This window comes from Euprymna scolopes, chromosome 6 (genome assembly GCF_053919585.1).
Source record: "Euprymna scolopes isolate OS-2025 chromosome 6, ASM5391958v1, whole genome shotgun sequence".
NCBI classification, from domain to species: domain Eukaryota; kingdom Metazoa; phylum Mollusca; class Cephalopoda; order Sepiida; family Sepiolidae; genus Euprymna; species Euprymna scolopes.
The window spans coordinates 46,611,687-46,636,477 of record NC_136487.1 but is presented as its reverse complement, the minus strand read 5'-3'; the positions used below and the strand labels follow the sequence as shown (position 1 = coordinate 46,636,477).

Genomic DNA, 24,791 nt, shown 5'->3' with positions numbered 1-24,791 from the left:
GTTTCTGATCTGGCGACATGCGAGTTGTGGAACGGAGCGTTGTCCTGCAGGAGGAGGGTACCTTTGCTGATCTTGCCCTACCTCTTGATTTTGATGGCTTCTCTTAATTTCCTCAAAAGTGAAGCATAATAGACTCCTGTAATTGTGGTACCCTTTGCCAGGAAATCTGTTATCACTACTCCGTCCTGGTCCCAGAAGACTGTGAGCATGACCTTGCCAGCGGATGGCTGAACCCTTGCCTTCTTTGGAGGTGGTGAGTCCAAGTGCTTCCACTGCATTGACTGGGCTTTGGTCTCTGGATCATAGTGATGGACCCAGGTTTCATCCTGTGTAATCAGTCATTTGAAAAACTTTGACTCATCTTCTTGGCACATTTCCAAATTCATCCTCGAGCACTCGACGCGTTCTCGCTTCTGAAATGGTGGGAATCCATCTGGCAGACACCTTATGCATATGCAAATGGTCATGAATGATAGTTTCCACAGACCCTGTACTAATCTTGACATCTTGGGCTATTTGGCGAATAGTAATGCACCGATCTTCCAAAATGGCAGCCTCAACTTGACGGACAAATGCGTCATCAATGGCAGAAGGAGGGGGGGCTAGGTCTGGGAGCTGTTTCCACAGATTTCCGGCCATGTTTGAATTCACGATGCCAGCGTTTTACAAGGTGATATGATGGGGCATTATCACCATAAGTTTCTTTCATTTCATCGAAAGTCTGCTGTGGTGTGCGTCCTTTCAAATACAAAAATCGGATCACTGCTCGACATTCAACAAGCTCCATTGCACACCTGACTCAATTCAACCACCTGTAAAATAGAAACCACAATTAGTTCAGAGCTGTAATTTGCCACATAACCCATAAAGATATAAATCATTGCACATGCAAAATTTTAGCTAGATCAGACAACTGGAAGTAGGTCAGGGGCATTACTTATTGCACGCCCTTCGTAGTTTATCTGATGAAAAGGTTCTCTATCATTGTATAGGATAAATCTCCGCTACAATTTTTATCTATATTATCTTTTAGTAATAGGTTTGTGTTTTGAATGAAATCTAACTTTTGTCTATAGATTGTGAAATCTGTATCAAAATCATTATACCTCTAATTCTCAGTATTTGAAAATTAAAGAAGAAAAAAAATCTTTGACCTAGTTTTACGATTTATAAGACAAAAAATATTCAGTTGCAAAAAAAATAATTTTATCTCACACAAATGATCACATTTATAAAAAGTAAGCAGATAAAAAAATAATTTGTATCAATATTTGAACTATACACAGATTAGAAGTGATGTCTTTGTTTTGTTTTTAACTAATCAAAATCAACATTTTTAAGCAATATCTGTTGTCTGCTGCTTGTTCTGCTAGGCACCCAATCACGGGGTTTCAAGTTAGCCATAGAGATCACCCGTTTGAGAAGCATTGTAAAAGTCAGTTCTTTCTGTCCTACCACATGGTCTCCCACTCAACAACAAATGTCGACCCCAACATTGTTTTCGTGATCCTCTTTTCCTTTATCTTCTCTTCAAGCCATCTCATCATTTCTTACATTGGTGCATGGGTTCACAAATATAAAAAATAAACAAAACGCAAACTCTGACACATTTTGCAAATATCAGTTGCACTCTGGGTGGGTGTGTCATACTATCGACTCTCTACATACTAAGGTCTACATCTATATCCTATCAAGTCGATGTTCATCAGTTGATGTCAGCTCATCTTAATCTCTTAAAGCTATCTCGATTTTGTCCAAGCTACGACCTGCCTTCAACTGTACCACACTCGCAACTGTCGTCAACCATCACAAACCCAAGACTGTCTGCAAACTCACCCTAAAACCCACTACCACATCTAAAACTGTCTGTAAACTAACCTACTTAAACATATCTACTAGTATTTTGTCTGCCACACCTTGATTAACAATTCTATTCAGCTTTTCTTTGTGTATGTTGATGAATAACTTCCTCTCTATTGTTCTGCTGATAAACACATTTCCTCTGTTTTTGGTCCCCCAGACAAAGGTGGGATTGGACCTAGTAATTCACTCCCGTTCGTCCGTTTGTACTTCTCTCAATAACTATGACTTGGATTTTTTTGCACAAACATTAGTCATGGTGAAAGTAAATTTTTGCCTGAACGGATTTTCCAAGATAACTTTAGTTGCCTCCCTAGGAAGTATTATAGGGGTAAAATTGTCTCAAAATCGTTCATCCATTCATACTTTTCGCAATAATCATGCCTTGGATTTAAAAAAAAAATTTGCACAAATATTAGTCATGGTGAAAGTAAAGTTTCCACCCATGGAGGGAGACCGTGCATGCTCAGCTTTTTTTCTTTTTTTTTTTTTTTTTTTTTTTTTTTAAATCCCTAACACTTTGTGGGAGAGAACATTGATAGTATCACATTTCTATCTTTTTCAAATTTGTGATACATTCATTCGATCTGAGGTTAGGATGTAATAAGAATGGGGGAGGGGGTAAGTGATTGTGAACTCCAGGATAATCTGTTAAGAATGTGATCAGTAATCTCATCACTGACTCTGCACTGCCAGCAAAATAACATCAGTTGACCAATTGATTTTGAAAAGCCAATATTTAAGCCGTTGGTGATGTCCAGATCAGAATCTGCCAAAAGTCTTTTGTTGAGCAGCATTCATTTATTTCATATGAATCAGATGATTCTACTATTGGCATTCATTTCCCTGATATCTTTTTAGTTAGAATTCTTTCTGGGAAAGCATTGGGTACTTACAGGAGGGACCATATGAAGGTTGCCTGCATCCTAAGCGAAAGTATTTCTATAAAACAAACTGGATTCGAACTTGGCACACCCAGGTTATCCGTTCATGCTGTTAACCACTTAGCCACTGATACCTGCCTGTTGCTGCTTTTAGATGTCTTTGAATATTTCATCTGTAAAATATAACTATTTTTTTCTAATATTTTTGATTTGAAAGAAGATTAGTTGTCATCCTGTTTCTCCATTTCTTGACAAACGTTCTTTGTTGATAGAATTAAAAATTTGTTCAAAATGTGAATATTCACTTCTGCATTGTTTGTTGAGAATAAGGGACATTGTATGATTGATTCTTCTTATTATTTTTATTACTTTTTTTTATACCTTGTATTCATTGCAAACAAGGCACATCACCACTGAGACGTAAAAAAAAAAACTATTGTGAATTAGAAACCATGCCTACATGGACATTTTAAGTAGGGAGTTGAGCAGCGAGATGTTTGCTCATATAACACTTAAATTTTTGCATGTTACTTGTGGTATTCACATGGTGTCACCTGTGTAGAGATATATTGATTGTCAGAAATAATTTTGCATATAGTGATGTTTACAATTATCTACATTTTTTTATGTACATTGTTCATTTTAAGAAACATAGAAAATCTTTTTAAAAGAAATGAATTTCGTTTCTTTATGTTCTTATATAATACTTCAGTTTTATGGACCTAACTGAGAATTTCCCCTAGTGACTCCAGATGAGAACTAAGGAAAATTTCAATGGCATCTTTAGATTCTGTAAAAAATTGAACCCTCAGAAAATACACGTAAATATTATATTTTGTTTCATACAGAAACTGAGACATGTGCATGCGAGTATGTTTTTTTCTCTAAACAGTTCACTTCTCATAAGTTAAAAAAAAAAAAAAACATTAAAAAAAAAAATTGAGCTGAGATCGAAACCAAAACGTAAAGATAATGAGTCAAGTACAATAACCATTAGACCAGCTTGATACGATCTTTAAAAAGTGTTTTCAAACCTACTTATTCTTAACATTAGGAATCTGTCCCATGAACAATTCATGCATATGCTGTCATGAAACAGTTGACAGATAAAAATCCGATGACCCCCCCCCCACGTACCAATTTTTCAATTTTGACCGCTTAGCAGCTCTTTTTACAAAATGAAAACTGATTTAAATTTTCTACATGTCCGAATACCCTATATACCAAATTTCCAGTTTGTAGATCAAAAATTTGTTGAGTGTATAGGTTGAAAATTGTCCACACACGCACACACACATATTATCACTTCTATAGATATATGTAGATATAAATTAATCTTTTTTTTTTTTTTTTTTACTTCTCCCATTTCTTCACAGGCCTATCAGCTGGCTTCATTGATATTGGCACCACGTGGATGTCTGACCTGAAAGAAGGCATATGTCTTGATGCCTTTTGGTTAAACAGAGAACAGTGCTGCTGGTTGGCCAATGATACATTCGATGAAGCGGCTAACTGTTCACAGGTAAGTATGCAATTGCAAAAATAAAATAATCCCAAAATTTCCCTTTGATATTTTATGTCAAGCATAAAAAAATCAATTTGAATAATGTAGAAAGTAATAATAATAATAAAAATAAGTACTGTCCTCCCAACTGATGCACAAATGTCCTCAAAGTCACTTCTAAAATTTTCAGGCACATTTCTGAATTTTTGAAGTAAGAATTGATAATTCATATTATTTTGGCTATTTGGACTACTGTTCTCATCTTGAGTGTTATTGCACAACGTTTCCGTCAATGTAGCCTCCAACCTTGAGGTGTATCTTGAACTCTGAAATCTTTCTGCCAAACTCATTTAAATCATGGAAGTAGCTCTCGTTGTAATAATAATGTCAGCAAGGAATCTTCGCACAGTAAATAAAGTACTTGGTGTAATTCAGTTATAAGTTAGACTCTTCTGGAGGTTGTGGGTTCAATTCTCAGGGCAGGCAACACTAAAAATACAATTGCGAATCATTTAGGACTTCTACCCAGACATGGCTGACAGACCAAGAGCATGTTACCCTTAAATAAATAAAGGCTTCCATTCAAAATTTGATGCAGATTCCAGAGTTCAATAGAAAGATTTGAGAATTTGAAAAGATAGACCTGAAGACGATCTGAGGTTACATCGACCGAAACATTGTGCAAATAACACTCAAGATAGAACAGTAGTCCGAATAAGCCAAATTATGGAAACAGGTTTCAAACGGAGCAATTTTCAAGTGACCCACTTCAAACATCAATTTTGTTAGCAATTTTTGCCAACAATTCTTTTAATTGACATGAGTAATTATCAAGCAAGGGACTTTTCATAGCTAATCATGAAGTAGATATTATCAAAACCAATGTTGACCTTTTCTTTCTTTCCTACCTAATTGTTTTTATTAAACTGCTTGTTTTGACAATAAATCAACACACAGAAAAGTTGGAAATTAGAATTCTTTTCCTAATTTCCTTTGTCTTCAGTCCTTGACTGTTTCATGTCTGCAAGACAAAAGATTTTTAAATAATACTCTAAAGGAACTAAAATTTTAAACATATTTATTAGTTGATGTCTAATACCTATTGTTAAAATTTCATAAAAATTAGAAATATTCATTTTCATAAAGGGCTTACACTATTTTTATCCACTTTTTGCATAAAATTAAATTAAATATAGCCCACATTACACCCTTACACCTTGGATCTGTGTTCCAAAATTGATAATGGTCAGTCAATTATTTTAGAAGTGAATCCTATACATGCAAATATATAAACATATACTTAACTTTATATAGTGATGTGGAGTACCTTTCATGATGATAGCAGTTATTTTCATATTTTAAAAAAATCTTTAATTTAAAATAAAATTATTGTACTCAACATGAGAAAACCTCTCCATGATAAAGGCAACAAGTTTGATTGAATGTCTATTGATAAATATTTGATTGTTAGAGATTTTTACATAGAATAACATTCTGACTTATATCTAAGTATACGATGGTGAAAGCTAAATAAATGAAAATGCAACGATAGTCCATAATACCTCCCTCCCTATGAAAAAGCAATAAAAAGTGATTCATAGGAATTTGTGGGCATTACAATGATATACAAGGTTGATTTTAAAACTCTATTTTTGAAGAATGTTTTACGGAGTTGTTAACCAGTAATGAATTTGAGTTTTTCTAATGCACCCTCTCCTCATGTTAAAAATGGCTTTCTAAAATATTGCAAGTGTGAATATTTAGTATTATCTCCCTTGTCTTTCAAACTATGTGCAAGATGGTGTTGAAAGATCGTCGATTATCATTTAGTCAAAAATTGATTTTCTTTTTTCTTTTTTTTTTTGTGTCTAATATTTTGTTTCTGTCACAGATATGTACACTATAAAAAAATTTTATTAATTTATTTTTTTCATGGGGAGGGAGGAGTTATGGATTAGCATCAAAAATACATTTTTATTTTTTTTCTTGGAACTAAATAAATGACAATACATAATTTTGTTATGGAAATTATATAAAGGGGTAAATAAGATGTTTACTAAAAGATATAATCCACATAACACTGAAATGGAAACCTTCACATTAAATATTTCTTTGAATACCTTTAAGATGAGAAATTCTTATTTTGTTTTTTTTTTGTTTTTTTATGGAACCAAACCTAGCATTCTAATGGAAAATGATACAGCAGCTGATCTATTGGCATGAGTAATTATCAAGGGATAGGGTCTTCACTTCATGGCCAATCCTTGTTTTGACAATAAATCAACACACAGAAAAGTTGGAAATCAGAATTCTTTCCCTAATCTCCTTTATTAGCAAGGAGTAGAAAGATGTCTGTTCACATTACACTTGACCTTCTGCATGTACAGTTGGGAAAGTAGAATCCAGGAAGGGAGTTCCAAAGTCTAGCAGATCTGGGGAAGAAACTATTGGAGTAGAAAGCTTTCTTACACCTAGGGATCTCTTTTAGTCACTCCTTCTAATTAAGATTTATTAGTAAACCTTCAGTCAGATTTGTTCGCTGAATTGTGGAGAGGCCTCTAATGTAAAACACCATGTATTCAATCATTCTTGATATCACTTTTCCTTTCTTCAGTGGCCCTGTCGGTGGGGCATTAGAATACACCAACTGCCTCCCTGCAGAGGGTAAAAGTCCCTCAATGGGGGTCCTGGATATGACCTTAAACTATATCCAGTGGTGAGGCCCCAGCTTGCGGACTTTGGGGAGTGTGGAGCCACCTTTTAATTACCATTGCTCCCAGGTCCACTCTGACTCGGAGTGGTAGTACCTGTTAGGGTCCCAACTATGGGTTAAATAGAAACCGACTTGAAAACAACAAATATATTCTATTAAATATTTTTTCTTTAAAATCTTTGAATTCGGCATTAAATAACCCGAAAAGGGTTGATATGCCGTAAAACAAAAACAACCAATCAACCAACCTTTCTTCAGTGGTTAGATGTCTTCTGATATTACACAAACTCAATTGCCAATTTTCACAGTTCAGCAGGTCAGCAGTCTCCAAATTCCACTCTGCATAATCTTGTTCAATCACTTACTTCAAAGTTTTCTCTGACTAGCCAACCTTCTTATTCTTATTCATATTCTTATTCATGTTCATATTCTTATTCATGTTCATGTCCATATTCTTATTCTTATTCATATTCTTATTCATATTCATATTCATATTCATATTCATATTCTTATTCATATTCATATTCTTATTCATATTCTTATTCTTATTCATATTCTTATTCATATTCATATTCTTATTCATATTCATGCTTGTGCAACAGTTTGCTCAGGAGGATGAACGTTCCGTATGATAATACGAGTGTCATCGATTCATTTTAAGAATAACCTTTATTTTAGACAAATATAGTGCTGTCCATAAATCCTCTGACCTGATGTGTCGGGTTTGGTTAGATTTCACATTGCAGATCTATCTGGTCGTGGATCTTTCATTGTGCCGCTAATAAGGTGAGAGAAGACTGAGGGTTCATCATCTTAAAAACATGCACAAATCTGTATTTTCCAACTGGGAAGAAAGAAATATTCAATAATTTTGTAAACTTTAATAAAATAATTAATAATTGTAATAGTCATTTCTTTTTGTCTTTTCCAGTGGTACACCTATTCCAAACTGTTTGGCATTACAAACAGTCGAGGAGCTGGCTCCTACATAGTTGAATATATTTTGTATATAATAGTTGCATTGTTCATGGCTGGTTTTGCAGCTATGCTTGTACGTGTATTTGCTCCATATGCTTGTGGTTCCGGTATTCCTGAGGTAAGAAATATTTCATTTATCATTTGACAAAAAAAAATTTTTTTTTAATTAAAACAAGATTGAACAAAAACTATCTTGTGTTGCTTGTTGAATATTTCAAGCAAAAAATTGCTTTTTCCAAGTGCGTAAATGGTTTTGTGTTGCATGTTAAATATTTTATGCAAAAAAATAAATTGCGTTTTCTAGGTGAGACTTGTAAATTCTTTATCAAAAAGCATTTATTCCAACAGGATTAAAATTCTATATTAGATAAAAGTTTAACTGAGATAAGAATGTCGAACATTCATTTGTTAACTATGCACATGCATGTGTGCTTCTATTATGCACCAGCTGTGATCGTCACGCTCTATGTACCAGTCCAAAATTCTGTTCGATTCAATCGTGCTGCAACTAAGGAATTCACATTCCAAACAAAAACCATATCTCCAGTTTAAAAACAATTATCAGCAGTTTATTTATCTTTAGTGATTAAAACGGTACATATTTTAAGTAGCAGATTTGCAAAATTAAATTTTTGTCCAACCAAATTAAAACAAGTTTCTTAGTTTAAAGCCTAAGAGCCTATTTCTCTTTGAGTGGCACAGAAATCCAGCTGACTCTCAGACATCCAACTCTGACTCCTTTGTGCCTGTAGGGCTGGTCCTAACTACCTTCTTTGTCCATAGGCTGGAATGTATGTACTTTTGATTGAAAATCTTAGATTCTGTTTTTTCTCCGTCATCCCCATTTGACCACCCAGAGAATGACTACCCGAGATATCTACCACAGATAATGACCAGCCCTACTCTACTGAAAAGAGCTTATCTGCAGACAATCTAGGACATTACTTTTTTCAAGTAGGTTGCTCTCAGTATAACTGCCCCCCCCCACATTTATTGAGACACTGTTTTTTATTTCAAACCAAAAAATATTTCTTTGTTAACCTAGCTCACAGATATTTTCATTTCTTTATGTAACCTCTTTTCTGCTTATTAAATATTATGCACTTGCAACAAGTCTATTTGCATGCATGCAATACTAAACATGCAGCTATCTTTTAAATTCAAATGAACATATCTCAGCTGAAACAAAAATTTATTGCTTGAAATAAGCATCATCAAATTTTTGCCAATGCAAAACAGGTATATTTATGCCAGTAACATACAAATCTTGCATTCTGATGACGAAGTCGCTGAAGGCATTTTTGATATCACTTAGGTTTTTGAAGCATTTCTCATGCGAAAGTTGTCGAGGTGCTTGAAAAAGTGGTAGTCGGTAGGTGAGAGGTCTGGAGAGTATAGCGGATGAGGCAGTTTTGTAGTCCATTTTGTTCAACTTCTCCAGGGTCAGTTTAGCAACGTGTGGTCGGGCATTGTTGTGGAGGAGAATTGTACTTTTTCTGTTGACTAATGCTAAGTGTTGTTGTTGAAGTTTCCGATGCATTTCATCCATTTGTTGATAGTACTTCACCACTGTAATGGTTTCGTCTGCATTCAAAAAACTGTAATGGATGATACTAGTCACAGACCACAAAACAGTCAGCATTACCTTCTTTTGGTGCAACTCTGGTTTTAGGAAGTGTCGTGGAGCTTCGTCAGGGTCTAACCACCGAGTTGTGTCGCCAGTTGTCGTAATGTACCCACTTTTCATCGCAAGTCACAATCTGGTTGAGAAACAGGTCGTTCTTGTTGCATAAAAGGGAAGATAACACTTCATAACGATGTTTCTTTTGATTATCGTTCTATTCATGAGGCACCGATTTATCAAGTTTTTTTAACTTTCCAATCTCTCTTAAATGGTCGGAAATCATTGTATATGTTCTGTCTAATTCAGAAGCAAGTTATCAAACAGTTGTGCGTAGATTGGCTTCGACTAAGACTCTTAATTGAGCGTCGTCAACATCCAATGGTCCACCACTATGCTCATTATCTTCAAGACTCTTGTCACTGCCATGAAATTTCTTAAAGCACCATTGTGCTGTGTATTCAGTAGTGGTTCCTAGGCCAAATGCTTCATTAAAGTTGTGAGCTGTTTCAGCAGCTTTTCAGCCTAATTTGAATTGAAATAAGAAAATTGTGCAAATTTGCTTTTTTTTCCATCTGGTATTCAACGTTCTAAAAAGGACATAAGTGTTTTAAAATGATTAATAGAGCAAAAAACGCTCTTTGAAATGATATATAAAATAAAGGTATTGTAACAAAAACTCATTTAAAAATTCTGCAAGAACTTTCTTGTCAACCTAATAATTTTTTTTTTTAAGAAAAGTTTTTAAATAAATCTTATATATATAACAAACATGGGAACAACTATGAAAACTGTTTGCTTTTTTTTTTTGTTTTTGTTCCCCCCCCCCCCACAAAGTCAAATGTTTTAACAACTATTTTTGTTTTTACTAAATCTGGGGGGGGGGTGTTCTTTTATACTTAAAAAGGTTTTCTGTTAAGGTTCAGTGAAAACAAATATTAAGAAAAGATTGTCCCTTTTACAGTTTACATAGTGCGCTATAATTCATTTTTGATTTTTTTTTTTTTTTTTTTTTTTTTTTTTTAATTCTTGTTGCAATGACTTTAACAATTTCATTGAAATTTGTCGTCTGCTAATTACTAATCAAGTCGGCATCTTCTGGCTGCTTACCTTAACCTGCCAACATGAAAGTGGAGTCAGTTTATAGATAAGTACTAGTTTCTCTATTATTTATTACTGAAGTCTTGGAGTAAGTGACAACTACAGGGACATATTTGAACACATTACATAATGATGGACATATATATATATTTGTTTGTACTGTTTTTTTCCTTTTGCTTCTTTTTGAATACACATTTTCTATTTTCCAGATCAAAACCATTTTAAGTGGTTTCATCATCCGGGGTTATTTAGGCAAGTGGACATTGATGATTAAGTCTGTGGGCATGATGCTGGGTGTCTCTGCTGGGCTCAGCCTGGGAAAAGAAGGACCTTTCGTCCATGTAGCTTGTTGCTGTGGCAACATTTTTTCTTACTTATTCCCTAAATATGGCAAAAATGAAGCCAAGAAAAGAGAGGTAAGTAATAAAAAAAAAGATGGCTGCATATATGGTATATCTGATTTCTTAGTTAAGGAAAGAAAAATGATCCACTCCTTTCTTTAGATATAAAATAACAAAAATTGACTTATACAGTTGATATATAGCGTAATACAGACTGTTTTTGTAGGTCTATAAACATATTATAACCTATCTTATAAAACTTCAATTAAGTACTATGTTTGGTCAAATCAGGCCATGTTTTCCTTTTTTATTTTAATTGATTTTAACTCAATTTTATTAGAAACATACTTAATCTGGATCATTATATTTCTTAGTGATATTAATAGAAAGAACAAGTTGATATTTGCTTTTACTTTTTTTGCAATGTTTTTATTGAGTGATTCTCATGGAGGTAGAAATGCTTCTTTTTTTTTTCTTTTTTTTTTTAAATAAACATAAAATATTTTTGCTATGCATTGGAATTTTTTTAGATGGTTATTGATATTTTCAATTATTCAAACTACTATTCTCATCTTAGTTGTTATATTTACAATATTTCAGTTGGTGTAACCTCCAATCTGCTTCAGGTGAATCTTTGTCAGACTCCAGAAATTTTATGGAATTCCAAACTGAACTCTTTAATGTAATCTACAGGTTATGGCTAATAGAATGAGAACACTCTACCCCATGAATTAAACTTTTCTGTTCAAAATTCAGTATGAGTTCTTGAGTTCAACATAAAGTTTAATAAGTTTGACTAGCAGATTCTCAAATTAGAAAACACTCACCAAAAAATATTTCTATTTAAAACTTAATAAGATTACATCAGTTAAAACATTAATATAACACAGATGAGAATAGTCGTCCAAATAAAACAAAGTATTTCCTCTTTAAACTTTTAATTTCAATATTTTTAAATATCAATTACAAATTTGTTTCTGAATTTTTGAGATGGGTATTGATTATTCATATTATTTGGATTCCTCGAACTACTGTTCTCATCTTGAATGTTATTGTCTGCAAGGACTTGTGGCATAGTGGACAAACTATTTGGTAAAATTCAATTGTAAGTTACATTATCATAGAGGTTAATGGTTCGATACTCAGTGCAGATAACACTCAAAATACAATTATGAATTATTTATTTGGACTTCTATCTCGGCATAGCTGACAGATCAAGAGCATGCTACCTCCGTCGATTAAATAAAGGGTTCCATTCAAAGTCAGATGCGGATTCCAAAGTTTGACAGAAAAATTCCCAAGTGTAACAAGATACACTTGAAGTAGTTTGGAGACTACACCAATTGAAACATTGTAAGAATAACATTTAAGATAAGAACATTAGTTTAATGCATTCTAATAATACAAGTAAAAAATTTTAAATATGTAAATATAATTCATTAAAAAAATAAAATATTTATCATCTTCCATTTGTAGATACTTTCTGCTGCTGCAGCTGCTGGTGTGAGTGTAGCTTTTGGAGCACCTGTTGGGGGAGTCCTCTTCAGTTTAGAAGAGGTAAGTTGTCATCTGAAGACATTTTCTTGAAATTTTTATTCATTTTATATTAAAATTATTTAATCCAATAAAAGAGGAATATCATTGTTAAGTAAAAATTTTTAGGAAACGCCATTAATAGTACATTTTAAACAGGACTTTACAAAAAGGAGAATGATCCTTTTTTTTATCTAGCAGTTTGAAGACAAGTAAATAGGGTCCTATTTCAAAATAATGCTAGAAATGTGTTGTTTTGTTTTTTTTTTGTTTGTTTTTTTTTTAAGTTTATTCTGAAATGCTGGTAGTGGGGAAAGGAGTGGGTTTTTTTTTTTTTCTTTTTTGAAGGATGAGAATATGAGCTGCTTTCAAAGTAAATACAGTAGGTAAAACCCTGGTTTTAAACATTTTCAAATATATAATCTACTTTTTTATGTTAATGGCTCCATCCACCATCTTTTAATATTGATTGGTTTTTCTGTGGTACTTGCAAGTATTGAGTATACAAGAATTACAGATAGGAATGATGAGCAGTTTATGTGTAAGGTCTAAACAATGAAGACTGATGTGGAGAAAATGTATTTGGATGGCAGAGCTATTAAGGTTGTTCAGAAGTTTTGGTAGCTTCATGATACCATTGGATCAGGTGGATGGAGTAAGTTCAGGGAACATCTGTCATTACTAACCAGTAGAGCATTACTTGTGTCAATCAAGAGAAGAGTCTATAAGGTATGTGTATGCAGTGTGATGATGTATGAAAGTGAAACTTAGTTGGTGATAGTTGAGGATATATGTTGCATGTAGAGAAATAATGAGAATAATGTGATGGGTGTGTCATGTGAATCTTAAGAACATGCTTAGATTGAATGACCTCAGAAGATTAAATCTGGAGAATATAGGGAGATGTGTGCAGAACAGAAGACTATGATAGTATGGCCACATTGAAAGCATGGATGAGAGTTCTTGGATCAGTAGATGTAAAATATTTAAGGTAGCATGTCCTATTCATAGGGAAAGGTGAAAGAAAATGTGGGAGGAAATGATAAGAATCGATTTGAGAGATAAAGACCTTGCCCAAAATAGGTCAATTTGGAAATGAGTTTTTAAAAGCTGTCCAAAACATACCAACAAATAAAATTGTCATTGAACAGAATCTGATAATCCTTATGACCTGGTTGCTCTGCTTCTCTTGGAATAAAATAAATTACAGGAGAGGATTGCAGGTTTCAGATGTTAATTTTTTTCTAAGTTCATGAACATAACCCTTCTTTTTTATTACATATGTATTACTAAATTGTTATTTATATTACCATTATTTAAATATTCAAATTTTCTGCTTCAAGGATACATCTGTTTTGCAAGGCTTATTCTACAACTGAGCTGCAATCTCACTGTTAACCATCTTGTGGTTTAAAAATATGAAGGCATTAATTTGTATATGAGGTGAATAGCTGCATTAAGAAATATGAATTAAGGAGGACAGTGAATCTAGTATGCTTGGCAGCTGAGAGAACACATTGAAATTAAGAGATGGTGTACATGGATTACATGAACAAAGCTTCTTTCTTAGAACTGCACGCCTGTGGAACTCTGTTCCGTCTGCCTGCTTCCCACCTGACTACAACTTGGATGTCTTCAAGTCCAACGTAAACAAATTCCTAATGAAACGCCCCCTTAAGTAAACACTTCATCAAATCTCCACACTAACGTACTGTACTTGTAATAACCTTTATCCCTGAGTGGCTTCCGGGCCTTGATAAGTGGTGACCACAGTGTAAAAAAAAAATTTTTTTTTAAATATTCAATTTAACAAGGACCAACAACTCCAGAATTATTCCTACAACTGATGTAAAAAAAATAATAAATCTGTTGACAAACTTTGGTTCAATTGTGAATCTGTTAAAATTCTTAGTCATGAAATTTTTTTTTTTAATTGTTTGCAAATACTGTTTTCTTTTTCAACCCCAGTTGAGTTAATTTGGTTTCTTTTTTTTTTTTTTTTTTTTTTCAGTTGAGTTATTATTTCCCATTGAAGACAATGTGGCGTTCCTTCTTCTGCGCTTTGGCAGCTGCATTTGTTTTGCGTTCAATGAACCCGTTTGGAAATGACCATTTGGTCATGTTTTATATCGACTATAATGAACCCTGGTACTTGCAAGAATTGGTTGCATTTATTTTGATCGGGGCATTAGGAGTGAGTCAACACTTTTATTTCTTTTTGTACACATTTTATAGTTTCTTATTCTCAGCTTTATTCTCGTATCTTGGATATTGTTTTCCTCTTTCTAGAAACATTTTAATGCTTATTCAAACATGTGCAACAAAGTACAACATGTTGCCCAAACTTGTCATACATCTATCTCAACAGAAGGTTGCCCCATCTTTTAGGGAAGGGGTATTAATACCAACAAAACAGATAGTCATCCTCTGAAGAAGATATTTTTATATACAAAAGTCTTAGCATATTAGAAAACAATGATGATTTTTATTTTAAAATTGCATCATTTTTGGTTTCAATCTCTATAAGTTTTCATTAATGAAAAAAAGTTAATTAGATTTTATTCTTGGACAAAATCTTTTCTGAATTTCTCCATATAGCTTCATTTCTTTAACCAGTTGAAATCAGCCAAAATTTATTTATTTACTAAAGGGGGTTCAGTATGGATGTTACTCTCTTCAAAGAAACCTCTCTGCTATATCAACTTAATGTAGTTTAGTGAGTTGGTGTTATCTAAGAGTTTTCTTCTAAACTGGTTAACTTAACCAAAACTTTAAATTCTAGTCTACTATTTAATCCATAGTTATGGAGACACAATATGTGTCCATATTTTTTTTCCAAGAATAAAACTGGTGCAAGGCTTAAAGGATCCAAAATATAAAAACAGATCTTTAGGTTTAACTATTTTACAGGAGAAAAGAATGAGGAGTAACTTGTAACTTTCAAGATAATTAATGTAAATTTTTAAAAAATATCTCTTTGTAGAAGCATTGGTTAGAATGATTTTCAAAAAAGTATTGGTGAGAAAGATTTTCAAATTTTAATCAACCACATGTTTAAATTGTTGTTTTAATTATTTTGACGAAAAAACACCTAATCGGGTTAAAAATAACAAATTTAAATCATTGCAAGAATAAATTAGAAATAGAATTACTTTAAATAACATTTCTAGAGTCTATCTGATATATATTATATTATAATTTTATTTGTATATACATATCGTAAGATTTTATTTTTAAAGTTTGCATAAGAGTATTGATTAAATAATTTATTGAAAAGGTATAATAAATAACTGACAAAACACTACACACTGAACATAATGTTTTATTATAAAACGCATTCGTTTTACTTTTTTTTTATTCTATAAACAGTCTTACATTTTGTATTTATTCCTTCACTGATCTTTGTGTTTCTCTATTTTTCAGGGTCTTTATGGAACCTTCTTCAAAAAACTCAATATAATGTGGTGTAGGTACCGAAAAACGTCAAATCTTGGCAAATATCCAATTGTCGAAGTAAGATTATCATTAGTTAATTGAAAATTCTCTTTTCTTTTTCTAACATTTTAAGTTATTTTGTGAGATTTTAAAAGTTTGGCCTAAATAGCATTTAAGTTGACATATCAAAATTTGATTCTGAATAGCCAATTTTTATTTATTTTTGTACCATGTTATTGATATATAGCATACTCGTATTGATACACAAGTTCTCGTTAGGTTACTGAAGTTAAGCAACATGAAGCATGTCTAGTACCAGATGGGTGATCATTTGGGACTGTATGTAATCTTCCCATGGCTGGGATATACATGCAACTGGAGATTGCTTGTGAATCTGATATTCTTTGTAAACTTCCCCCTTCAAAATAAGCCAGTATAGCCCACACAGGGCTAATATTATCGGTTCGATCAGTAATATACTTTGCTACAGTCTATTTAAAAAAATTATGTAGTCCAACCCAGACAACAAGTAAAATGGAAAAAATTTTCAATTATGACCGAAAAATGTAAATCATCAAGAATACCTCATATTTTTTTTATTTAAGAATATAAAGACTGATCTCCTTTACAACTAAAATTTTGTTTTATTTCCTGTATAAATGAAAAGTTGTAAAAAGCAATAATAATTAAAAACAAAAACGACTTAACTGCATCCCAAGTAATACCAGGTAGATATGAGGGCCCCATGGCATAGTGGATAAAGTACTTGGTAAAATTCAGTTGTACGTTACGCTCTTCTGGAAGTTGAAGATTGAATCCTCAGTGTGGTCGATACTAAAAGTACAATTTCAATTTACTTATGACTTCTACACAGACATCTCTGGCAGAATAAAGAGCATGCTACTCCACTTGATTATATAAAGGATTTGTTTTAATTTCCGTGCAAATTCCCAAGTTCAACAGAAAGATTCCATAAGTCCAACAAGATACACCTGAAAAAGGTTGAAGGTTACATCAGCCAAAACATTGTATGAATAACACTCTAGATGAGAACAGTAGTCCGAATAATCCAAACCATAAGAATCATCAATTGTTATCTCAAAAATTCAGAAACCAGATGTAATGATAATATTTAATTGAACTAATGCATTTATGTAGCATTTACTAATATTTTGCTTTTGTCAGTTACATATTTAAATAAATAAATAAAAAATTCTCTTTATTTATTGAAAACTATAATTGTCTTTTTAAAATAGCATTCTCTTTTTTTTTTTTTTTCATTAAATTTTTTTGTCATAAAGATAAATATAATGAAAGCTTTAATCTTTTTAGTTAATTTACTGCTACAATTTACATTGTTTCAAAATAGTCGTTTCCTTCTTACTATAAAAAATAACTGTCAGATATTTATTTTTTAAATAAAATAAATTTCAATTTAAAATGCTACCATGCATCTCTCTTTTTACAAAGGAGAGATTGGTGATAACATTATTACATAGGTAATCTAATTTATAAAACTTGCTATGTCTGTCTGTCTGTCTCCATATTTTCAAACTCTATCCCTTCCAAAACTAAAAGTTTCAGAGCAGCACTAGGGGCTTCAAATGATTGGATTTTTTATGGACTATTCTTTTATGGGTCTTGAACTGATTAAAATAGTTTTTATGTGGTCAAAATTGAAAAAGTCGTTATACATTTTGTACATTCATCTTAATTTATTTTTAATTAGTTCAAATGCATGTCACATTGGTATAGTAGTAATGTCACCAGTTTTAAATGCCACAGATTTGCTTTTGATTTCAGTTCTAGCTGATGGCACCCAAATACTTTTTTCTTTTTTATTTTACTTTTGAAATCATAACTCTTGGACAAATTAAAATATATTTAAACATATTTTGCAACCGGGAAAGCCCCCCCCCTCCTCCCACTAGTTGATATATAAGATGATTACACGTTATGCAAATATTAGAGAGAAAAACAATTACGTTAATATTTTACAGCTTTTGTTATTTTTGTTTGTGTAATTATTTTTTTTTTTTTCTTTGCAGGTTCTTGTTGTAACTTTCATTACCGCTCTTCTCAGTTTTCCAAATCAATATACCAGGTAAAAATTCAGGATTTTTAAGCAAAAGAAAAAAATTAATTAATTTCAATAATAAATCATTGATTATTGCTGAAGTAGATTATTTGTACACATACATAACTTGCCAGGTCAAACCAAAATACAAAAAATCAATCATTTTATTTGTGTAACACTTTAATACTAAGATCATCATTATCATATCTGGTGTAATGTTTTACATGTTGGCATGTGTTGGACGGTTTTTTAGAAATTTTATTTATTTATTTTTTTTTTTCAGAATGAATTCCAGCGAACTAATTCGTCTACTTGTTAATCGTTGCGGTCCTGAAGATTATCGCGAGTTGTGGTATGTAACGTTGTTATAGGAAGACACAAGAAAGTTCCTTACTTTATTTAATATATTTTATGTTTCATTATGTTAATAATAGAGTTGGAGAGAGAATAATAATGAAATGTGTTAACCAAAAATTTTCATTTAGTTTTGTTCTCCTTGTCCAGTGGGAGAGTAGATTTGATTAAGCTCTGAACTTCTTCTGAATCTGACTAAAAAAAAAAAATCAAATCTTGCTCAGGATTTCATATAAAAATTCAATAAATTAGTTGGAAGTGCCTGTTTCCCACCTGACTACAACTTGGATGTCTTCAAGTTCAACATAAACAAATTCCTGATGAATCGCCCCCTTAAGTAAGACACTTTATCAAATCTCCAATACTAACGATTACTATGATGCTATCCCATTGATTACTGTACACGCAATAACCCTTATACCCGAGTGGCTTCAGAGCCTTGATAAGTGGTGACCTCCATGTAAAAAATAAATAAATAAAAAAAATTCAAAAAATTTTTGTTTCTAACAACACTAATATGTGCTCTTATAAACACGCATATGTACGTTCACTGCACTGGCCATGATCATCCCGCTCATTGTGTATGGTGCAAAAGTTCCATGCATCTCTGTCAGTGCTGCAACAAAATCACAAAGTCCTGTTTATAAACAAATAACAAATGTTTATTTATTTTTCAATCAACAATTCCCCCACTATCCAACAATCATGAGGTTGTTTGCTCAGCAACCGAGAAGGCTAACGTGCTTGCCAGTCGGTTTGCCTCCAACTCCACACTGGACCGTGCTAACCACCCCCTCCCTTACTTTCCTCTGCAGACAGACGCCACACTAGATGATCTGAAAATCACCCCGTCTCAGGTGCATGCTATCATAAAAGATCTTAACACCTCAAAAGCATGTGGACCTGATCTCATTGCAGCTGTGCTATTAAAAAAGTGCTCCGCCGAAGTAGCTCCAGTTCTCTCCAAACTTTACATCAAATGCCTTAATGAATCTTGCTTTCCTACCTGGAAAACTGCTTCTGTGGTACCAGTTTTCAAGAATTCTGGCGAAGGAACTGGCCCAGTAAATTATCGCCCCCCCCCCCCCCCCCCATTAGCCTCCTCCCACTTTTCGTCCAAATATTTGAGTCCATAATTAACCAAGCTCTTGTCCATCACCTTACAGATGCTAAACTTCTGACCGACCAACAATATGGATTTAGGCAAGCCCGTTCCACAGCAGACATCTTAACTGTAATCTCTGAATGTATATACCATTCACTGGACAAAGCAGTGGAGGGTAGAGCGGTAGCTCTAGATATATCTAAGGCTTTTGACAGGGTATGGCACGATGGTCTTCTAAGGAAAATTAGATCAGAAGAGAAAAATCCAGGTTGTCCTCGACGGTCATATGTTATAAATGCGGGAGTGCCTCAAGGATCTATCCTTGGACCTCTATTATTCCTAATATTTATAAATGATCTCCCTGACAAAATTGTCTGAGATGGGTATATATGCTGATGACACCACGATCTATAACAGACATGACAGAAAAACAAATGAACACATATCTAAAGAAATGGCAGAAACACTAGAGGATGACCTCCAATCTGTAGTGGAATGGGGACAAAAATGGTTGGTCACATTCAATGCTGCCAAGACTAAACTTGTTTCCTTTAATAATTACAAGAAACTTTCTCTACCACCAATAGCAATGGCCAAAGACTCTTTATCTGAAAGTACATCTTTTAAACTCCTTGGCCTAACATTCACACGAAACAGGAGTTGGAACAATTACATTGAGAGCATTGCCAGGACCACTGCGAAAAACGTAGGTTCTCTCTACTGTGCTAGAAAGCTACTAATGCCCGAAAGTATCCTGTACCTCTATAAGGCCACTATTCGCCCATGTATGGAGTATTGTTGTCATATTTGGTCTGGTGCATCTGCTACTAGTCTCTCACTCCTAGCAAGGTTGAAAAGAGAGTCGCCGACCTAATAGGTCCTGAACTGTCATCTAAGCTTCAGCCTCTGTCCCATCGACGAAATATTGCATCCCTCTGCCTATTCTACAAGTACTTTAACGGTGAATGCTCCGAACTGCAAGCACTTGTACCCCCTCAACGTAAATACCTCCGACAAACTCGACAAGCAACTAAATCCCACCCTTCACAGTAGAGATCCCTAGATGTAAGAGAGCCTTCTACTCCAGTAGTTTCTTCCCCAGAACGCTAGACTTTGAAATTCCCTTCCAGGTCCTTGCTTCCCCAACTATACTGACATGCAGAAGTTCAAGTGTAACGTGAACCAACATCTTTCTGCCCACCTCTCTACATAGTACCCCTGTAGCTTATGTCCCTAATAGTAGCCCCTACATCAAAGTAGCAATATGCCCTGTTTGGGACGAAAATGTAATAAAAAAAAATATATATATATATATAATGATTTAAAAAGGTGGTTTCAAGTGTGTAGTGCTCCAGTTTCGAGCGGGATTTAAAGTAAAAGATGGTCACACACTTTTTGAAGACACGTATTTTTAAAGTAAAATTTAATTGAGAAATTTTTGAAAACTTTGAAGTGTCAAATATAATGATAAAATCATTTTTGTTTATTGCTTTTTTCTTTTTTTTTTTTTTTTTTTTGTAAGTCCTATATTTCGCTAAACTAGAGCACTACACACTTGAAACCACCAGACCAACACGTAAATTCTCGTCTCTTCACCATAACACCAAAATGAAGAAAAAGAAATTCACGAACCGGATTTTCGACCCTGATGAGGCTATGTATTAGCGAAATATAGGACTTACAAAAAAAAAAAAAAAAAAGCAATAAACAAAAATGATTTTATCATTATATCACTTAAAAGTTTTCAAAAATTTCTCAATTAAAGTATATTTTTATATTTGAAAATTATTAAATAATGATGTTTTATTAAAATGATGAGAATAACGTGGCTTAGCAGAACTCTATGAACAAATTTATCTTTAGTCGACCTTTGACAACAAAATATTTTCATTTACTAGCCAAATAGAAAAGTTACTAATCAAACCCACGTAATTTTTGGAATATGACCTCTTCATTCTGTGACGAGTACATACATCATAAAGATTTTTTGTATTTTTTTTTTTTGTAAATAAATGTAATTCTAAATATGCACTGAATTTTATGTAGGTATAAAAATTCAAATTTTTTCGGATGTTTTTTTTAAACAGCCTTTATGTAAAAAAAAAAAAAAATTAAAAAAAAAAGGTTATATTTGTTTTATTGAATCTTTTACTAGTGGGACCTGTGGAAATTCCACAACAGACTCTTTCATATGTAATACATTGATGTTGGCATTCTGTGGATATTCAGCATAAATGGAGACGCCCTGATATTATTGTAGCTCTTTTGTTAAAACTGTAAAAGTATTTATTTAAGCTAGCAGGGACGCCCAGCATAGCCCGGTCATAAAATACACTTAAATATAATATTTTAATTTATGCAGATTTCATATATATTATTATAGAGTGAATTTCCTATCGATTCTTATATATCATAAAGTTATGATTTAAAAACTAAAAAAAAAAATATTCATATGACTTGGTGCATCAGCTTGAATTGAAACCAAAACTTATGAAGAAAAAAAAATATATATATAACTTGAGTTCCTTCAGCTATAATCGAAACCAAAACTTATGAAGAATTCTTGGTAAATTATTTATAAAAAATAGATGACTTGACTACCATCAGCTATAATGAAAGGTTATAACAATTAAATGTCAGTCACTCAGAAGAACAAAAGATGTAAGCGTGACACACAAAATAACACATGCTCTCGTATTAATTATATAGATTGTTTAAATAATTTGCCTTTGCTCGTTTTTGTTTAAAGAAAAAATGAAGATTGATAAAGCATTTTCAACTCAGTAATGAGCTTTAGAAGATTGTCGATGAAAAAAAACACAATCGCCAAAAGATAAGTATGTTATAATTTCCAGTCGCCATTTGGAAAAAATCACTCGTAAATGCAACTGTTTCACTCGCAGTAGATTTGATTAAACTTCTTCTGAATCTGACTAAAAAAAAAATCAAATATTGCTTAGGATTTCATATAAAAATTCAATAAATTAGTTGGAAGTGCCTGTTTCCCACCTGACTACAACTTGGATGTCTTCAAGTCCAACATAAACAAATTCCTGATGAATCGCCCCCTTAAGTAAGACACTTTATCAAATCCGTTTTCTGGTAACATGGTAAAAAGGAAGCCGACAAAGACCAAGGGAGTTAACTATTCTCTTCTATTCAAGACGGGTATAGTTAGCTCCCTTGTTCTCTGTGGAATGAAACTGAAAAGTCACCTTCCTATCCAATGTTGGAAAGATATTATGTAAGAAAACTATATTTAATAAAATTAGTAAAACCCACAGCAAAAATGTGTACGTTTATTATATATTCACTGTTAACCCGTATATGAAATAATGATTACAAATGCTACCAGGAAGAAACTTTATATTTGCCACAACTCCAGTCAATAAGATCCAGATGAAGCTATGTTCACAACTACTACCAAACGTCACAGCAACACTGGCCATATTTGTTTGAAGATTTGGTGAAGATTCATCTGTTGTTATACAAGTATTAATAATTTAATCATGCATTTGTCATTGGTAATCGTCATCAGTGATAAGAAGTTTCTTCACTTATATTCTTTTAAGTTGTAATATTTTCCCATGTTAGTAACACTGTATGAATGGTCAAGAGGGATCTATGGATTTCAGACAAAACTTAACTTTAAGAACAAAAAAATTGCAACTGGATAAATTAAGAGTCAATGTGCTAAAAGGGTTGATAGTTGCCATAAGTTGTTCATATATTTGATTTATGGCTACTTAGGTTTGACTCCCACCACCACCACCAAATTAACTTTTACCTTTTATAACAATAAAATACCAATTCGGTTGGTTTAATCATGTGACCTGGGAAGATTTGTATTGAGATGCAATTGCTGCAGATAGTTTAGTGAATAAACATATTTAAAGTTTGGGTGCATAGGAATACTCAAACCATATGTTCCAGCCAGAAGAAACTTATACTTAACATTGTTCCATAGTTAAGATTTAATAGAAAAAAATAAAAAGATATATTATGACTGTCTAAATTTGTCTATCTGGCAACGATTGCTTAATAATAAAGATTTTGATAGATATTTTTCTTCTGTTTTGGACATTTTTAAGTCCAATTTCTGAAAGCAAAATTAGTGATGTATCATTTTCAACTCTCTCTCTCTCTCTCTCTCTCTCTCTCTCTCTCTCTCTCTCCTTTTTTTCACTTGTTCTTTTCATTTTTCCAGGGGGGGGGGATTTTTTCTTTTTCGCTATTTTTCTGATATGTTTTTTGTTATTTTTTTAGTTCTTCTATTTCTTTATATTTTGGTTTCTGTTTTTCTTTTTTCTTCTTTCCGTTTTTTTTTTTTATCTGCTTTTCTTTTTTTTCTGCTTTGTCTTATTTTTTATTTTTTTGTTCCTCCCCACTTTTTCTTTCCATTTTCTACAAATATGTTTCCAAGTTGAATAACAAACATAAATATTTTCAGTTCCGCAAAAGAAATTCTAAATATTCATTCACAAAATTGTCTATAATCGTATAGCAAATTTTATTTTTTGATGTAAAATATTCAATACTAAAGAATTTATTTAAAATGTTTGAATCAAACGACAAATGTTGTTTGTAAAGTCAAACAATGATTAACCTTACTTAAACCATTGTTTCTGTTTTGTTTCTTCTTCCAGTGATTACAATCGTAGTATTACCAACGTGAATGTCTATGGTGGAGGTGCCGTCGCTGGGGATGGTGTCATCCGTGCTGTGTGGCAGTTAGTTTTAGCGTTTCTTTTCAAAGGAATTATTACTGTCTTCACGTTCGGCTTGAAGGTAAGCAAACTCTACCCCATCATCTCTTACAAGACAGATTTATTCAACTAAATTTCAGCAGTGTATATGGATTTCTCCTATGCTTACTTGTATGCATTTAGCTTCCTCCCACTACAGAAAGATGTGACACAAGGTCAGAAGGTGGAGATTGTAACACTGGTGCACAAAAATATCGGAATTGAAACTCCGGCATGCACTCTGGCCAGAAAAAATTGCCTGAACAACCTATGTCAGACTTATTCTTGACTAGGTACGAACAGAACCTACATGCTTAACTATATTTATGGCATCATTCACCCTGGTTGGATAAAAACTGCTTGGCATGCACATTTCAAACTTTAACATTCCAACCATTTGTGGATCAAAGACCAAATGCAATATCCTCCTTGATGGTTGTCACCTATGTTTTCAGCTTCGGATAAGTATGTTTGTGCCGCAATTTAGGCACACACACAAAGAGAAGTTGTCAACACAGCATGATGACTATACAGAATGTA

General features: G+C 33.0%; 1 protein-coding gene across 20 annotated transcripts in view; it reads left to right on the top strand.

Moving 5' to 3' along the window:
• Positions 1–24,791, top strand: part of LOC145277634 (H(+)/Cl(-) exchange transporter 3-like) — a 321,789-nt gene that overhangs the window by 264,075 nt on the left and 32,923 nt on the right. For all 20 annotated transcript variants that reach the window (XM_080129195.1, XM_080129203.1, XM_080129198.1 and 17 more), the window contains 9 exons: positions 4,121–4,266; positions 7,893–8,057; positions 10,871–11,077; positions 12,479–12,559; positions 14,547–14,729; positions 15,959–16,048; positions 18,019–18,074; positions 18,331–18,399; positions 24,153–24,294. In XM_080129195.1, coding sequence (XP_079985321.1) covers positions 4,121–4,266; positions 7,893–8,057; positions 10,871–11,077; positions 12,479–12,559; positions 14,547–14,729; positions 15,959–16,048; positions 18,019–18,074; positions 18,331–18,399; positions 24,153–24,294 — 1,139 coding nt within the window. The remainder of the gene's footprint in view (positions 1–4,120; positions 4,267–7,892; positions 8,058–10,870; positions 11,078–12,478; positions 12,560–14,546; positions 14,730–15,958; positions 16,049–18,018; positions 18,075–18,330; positions 18,400–24,152; positions 24,295–24,791) is intronic.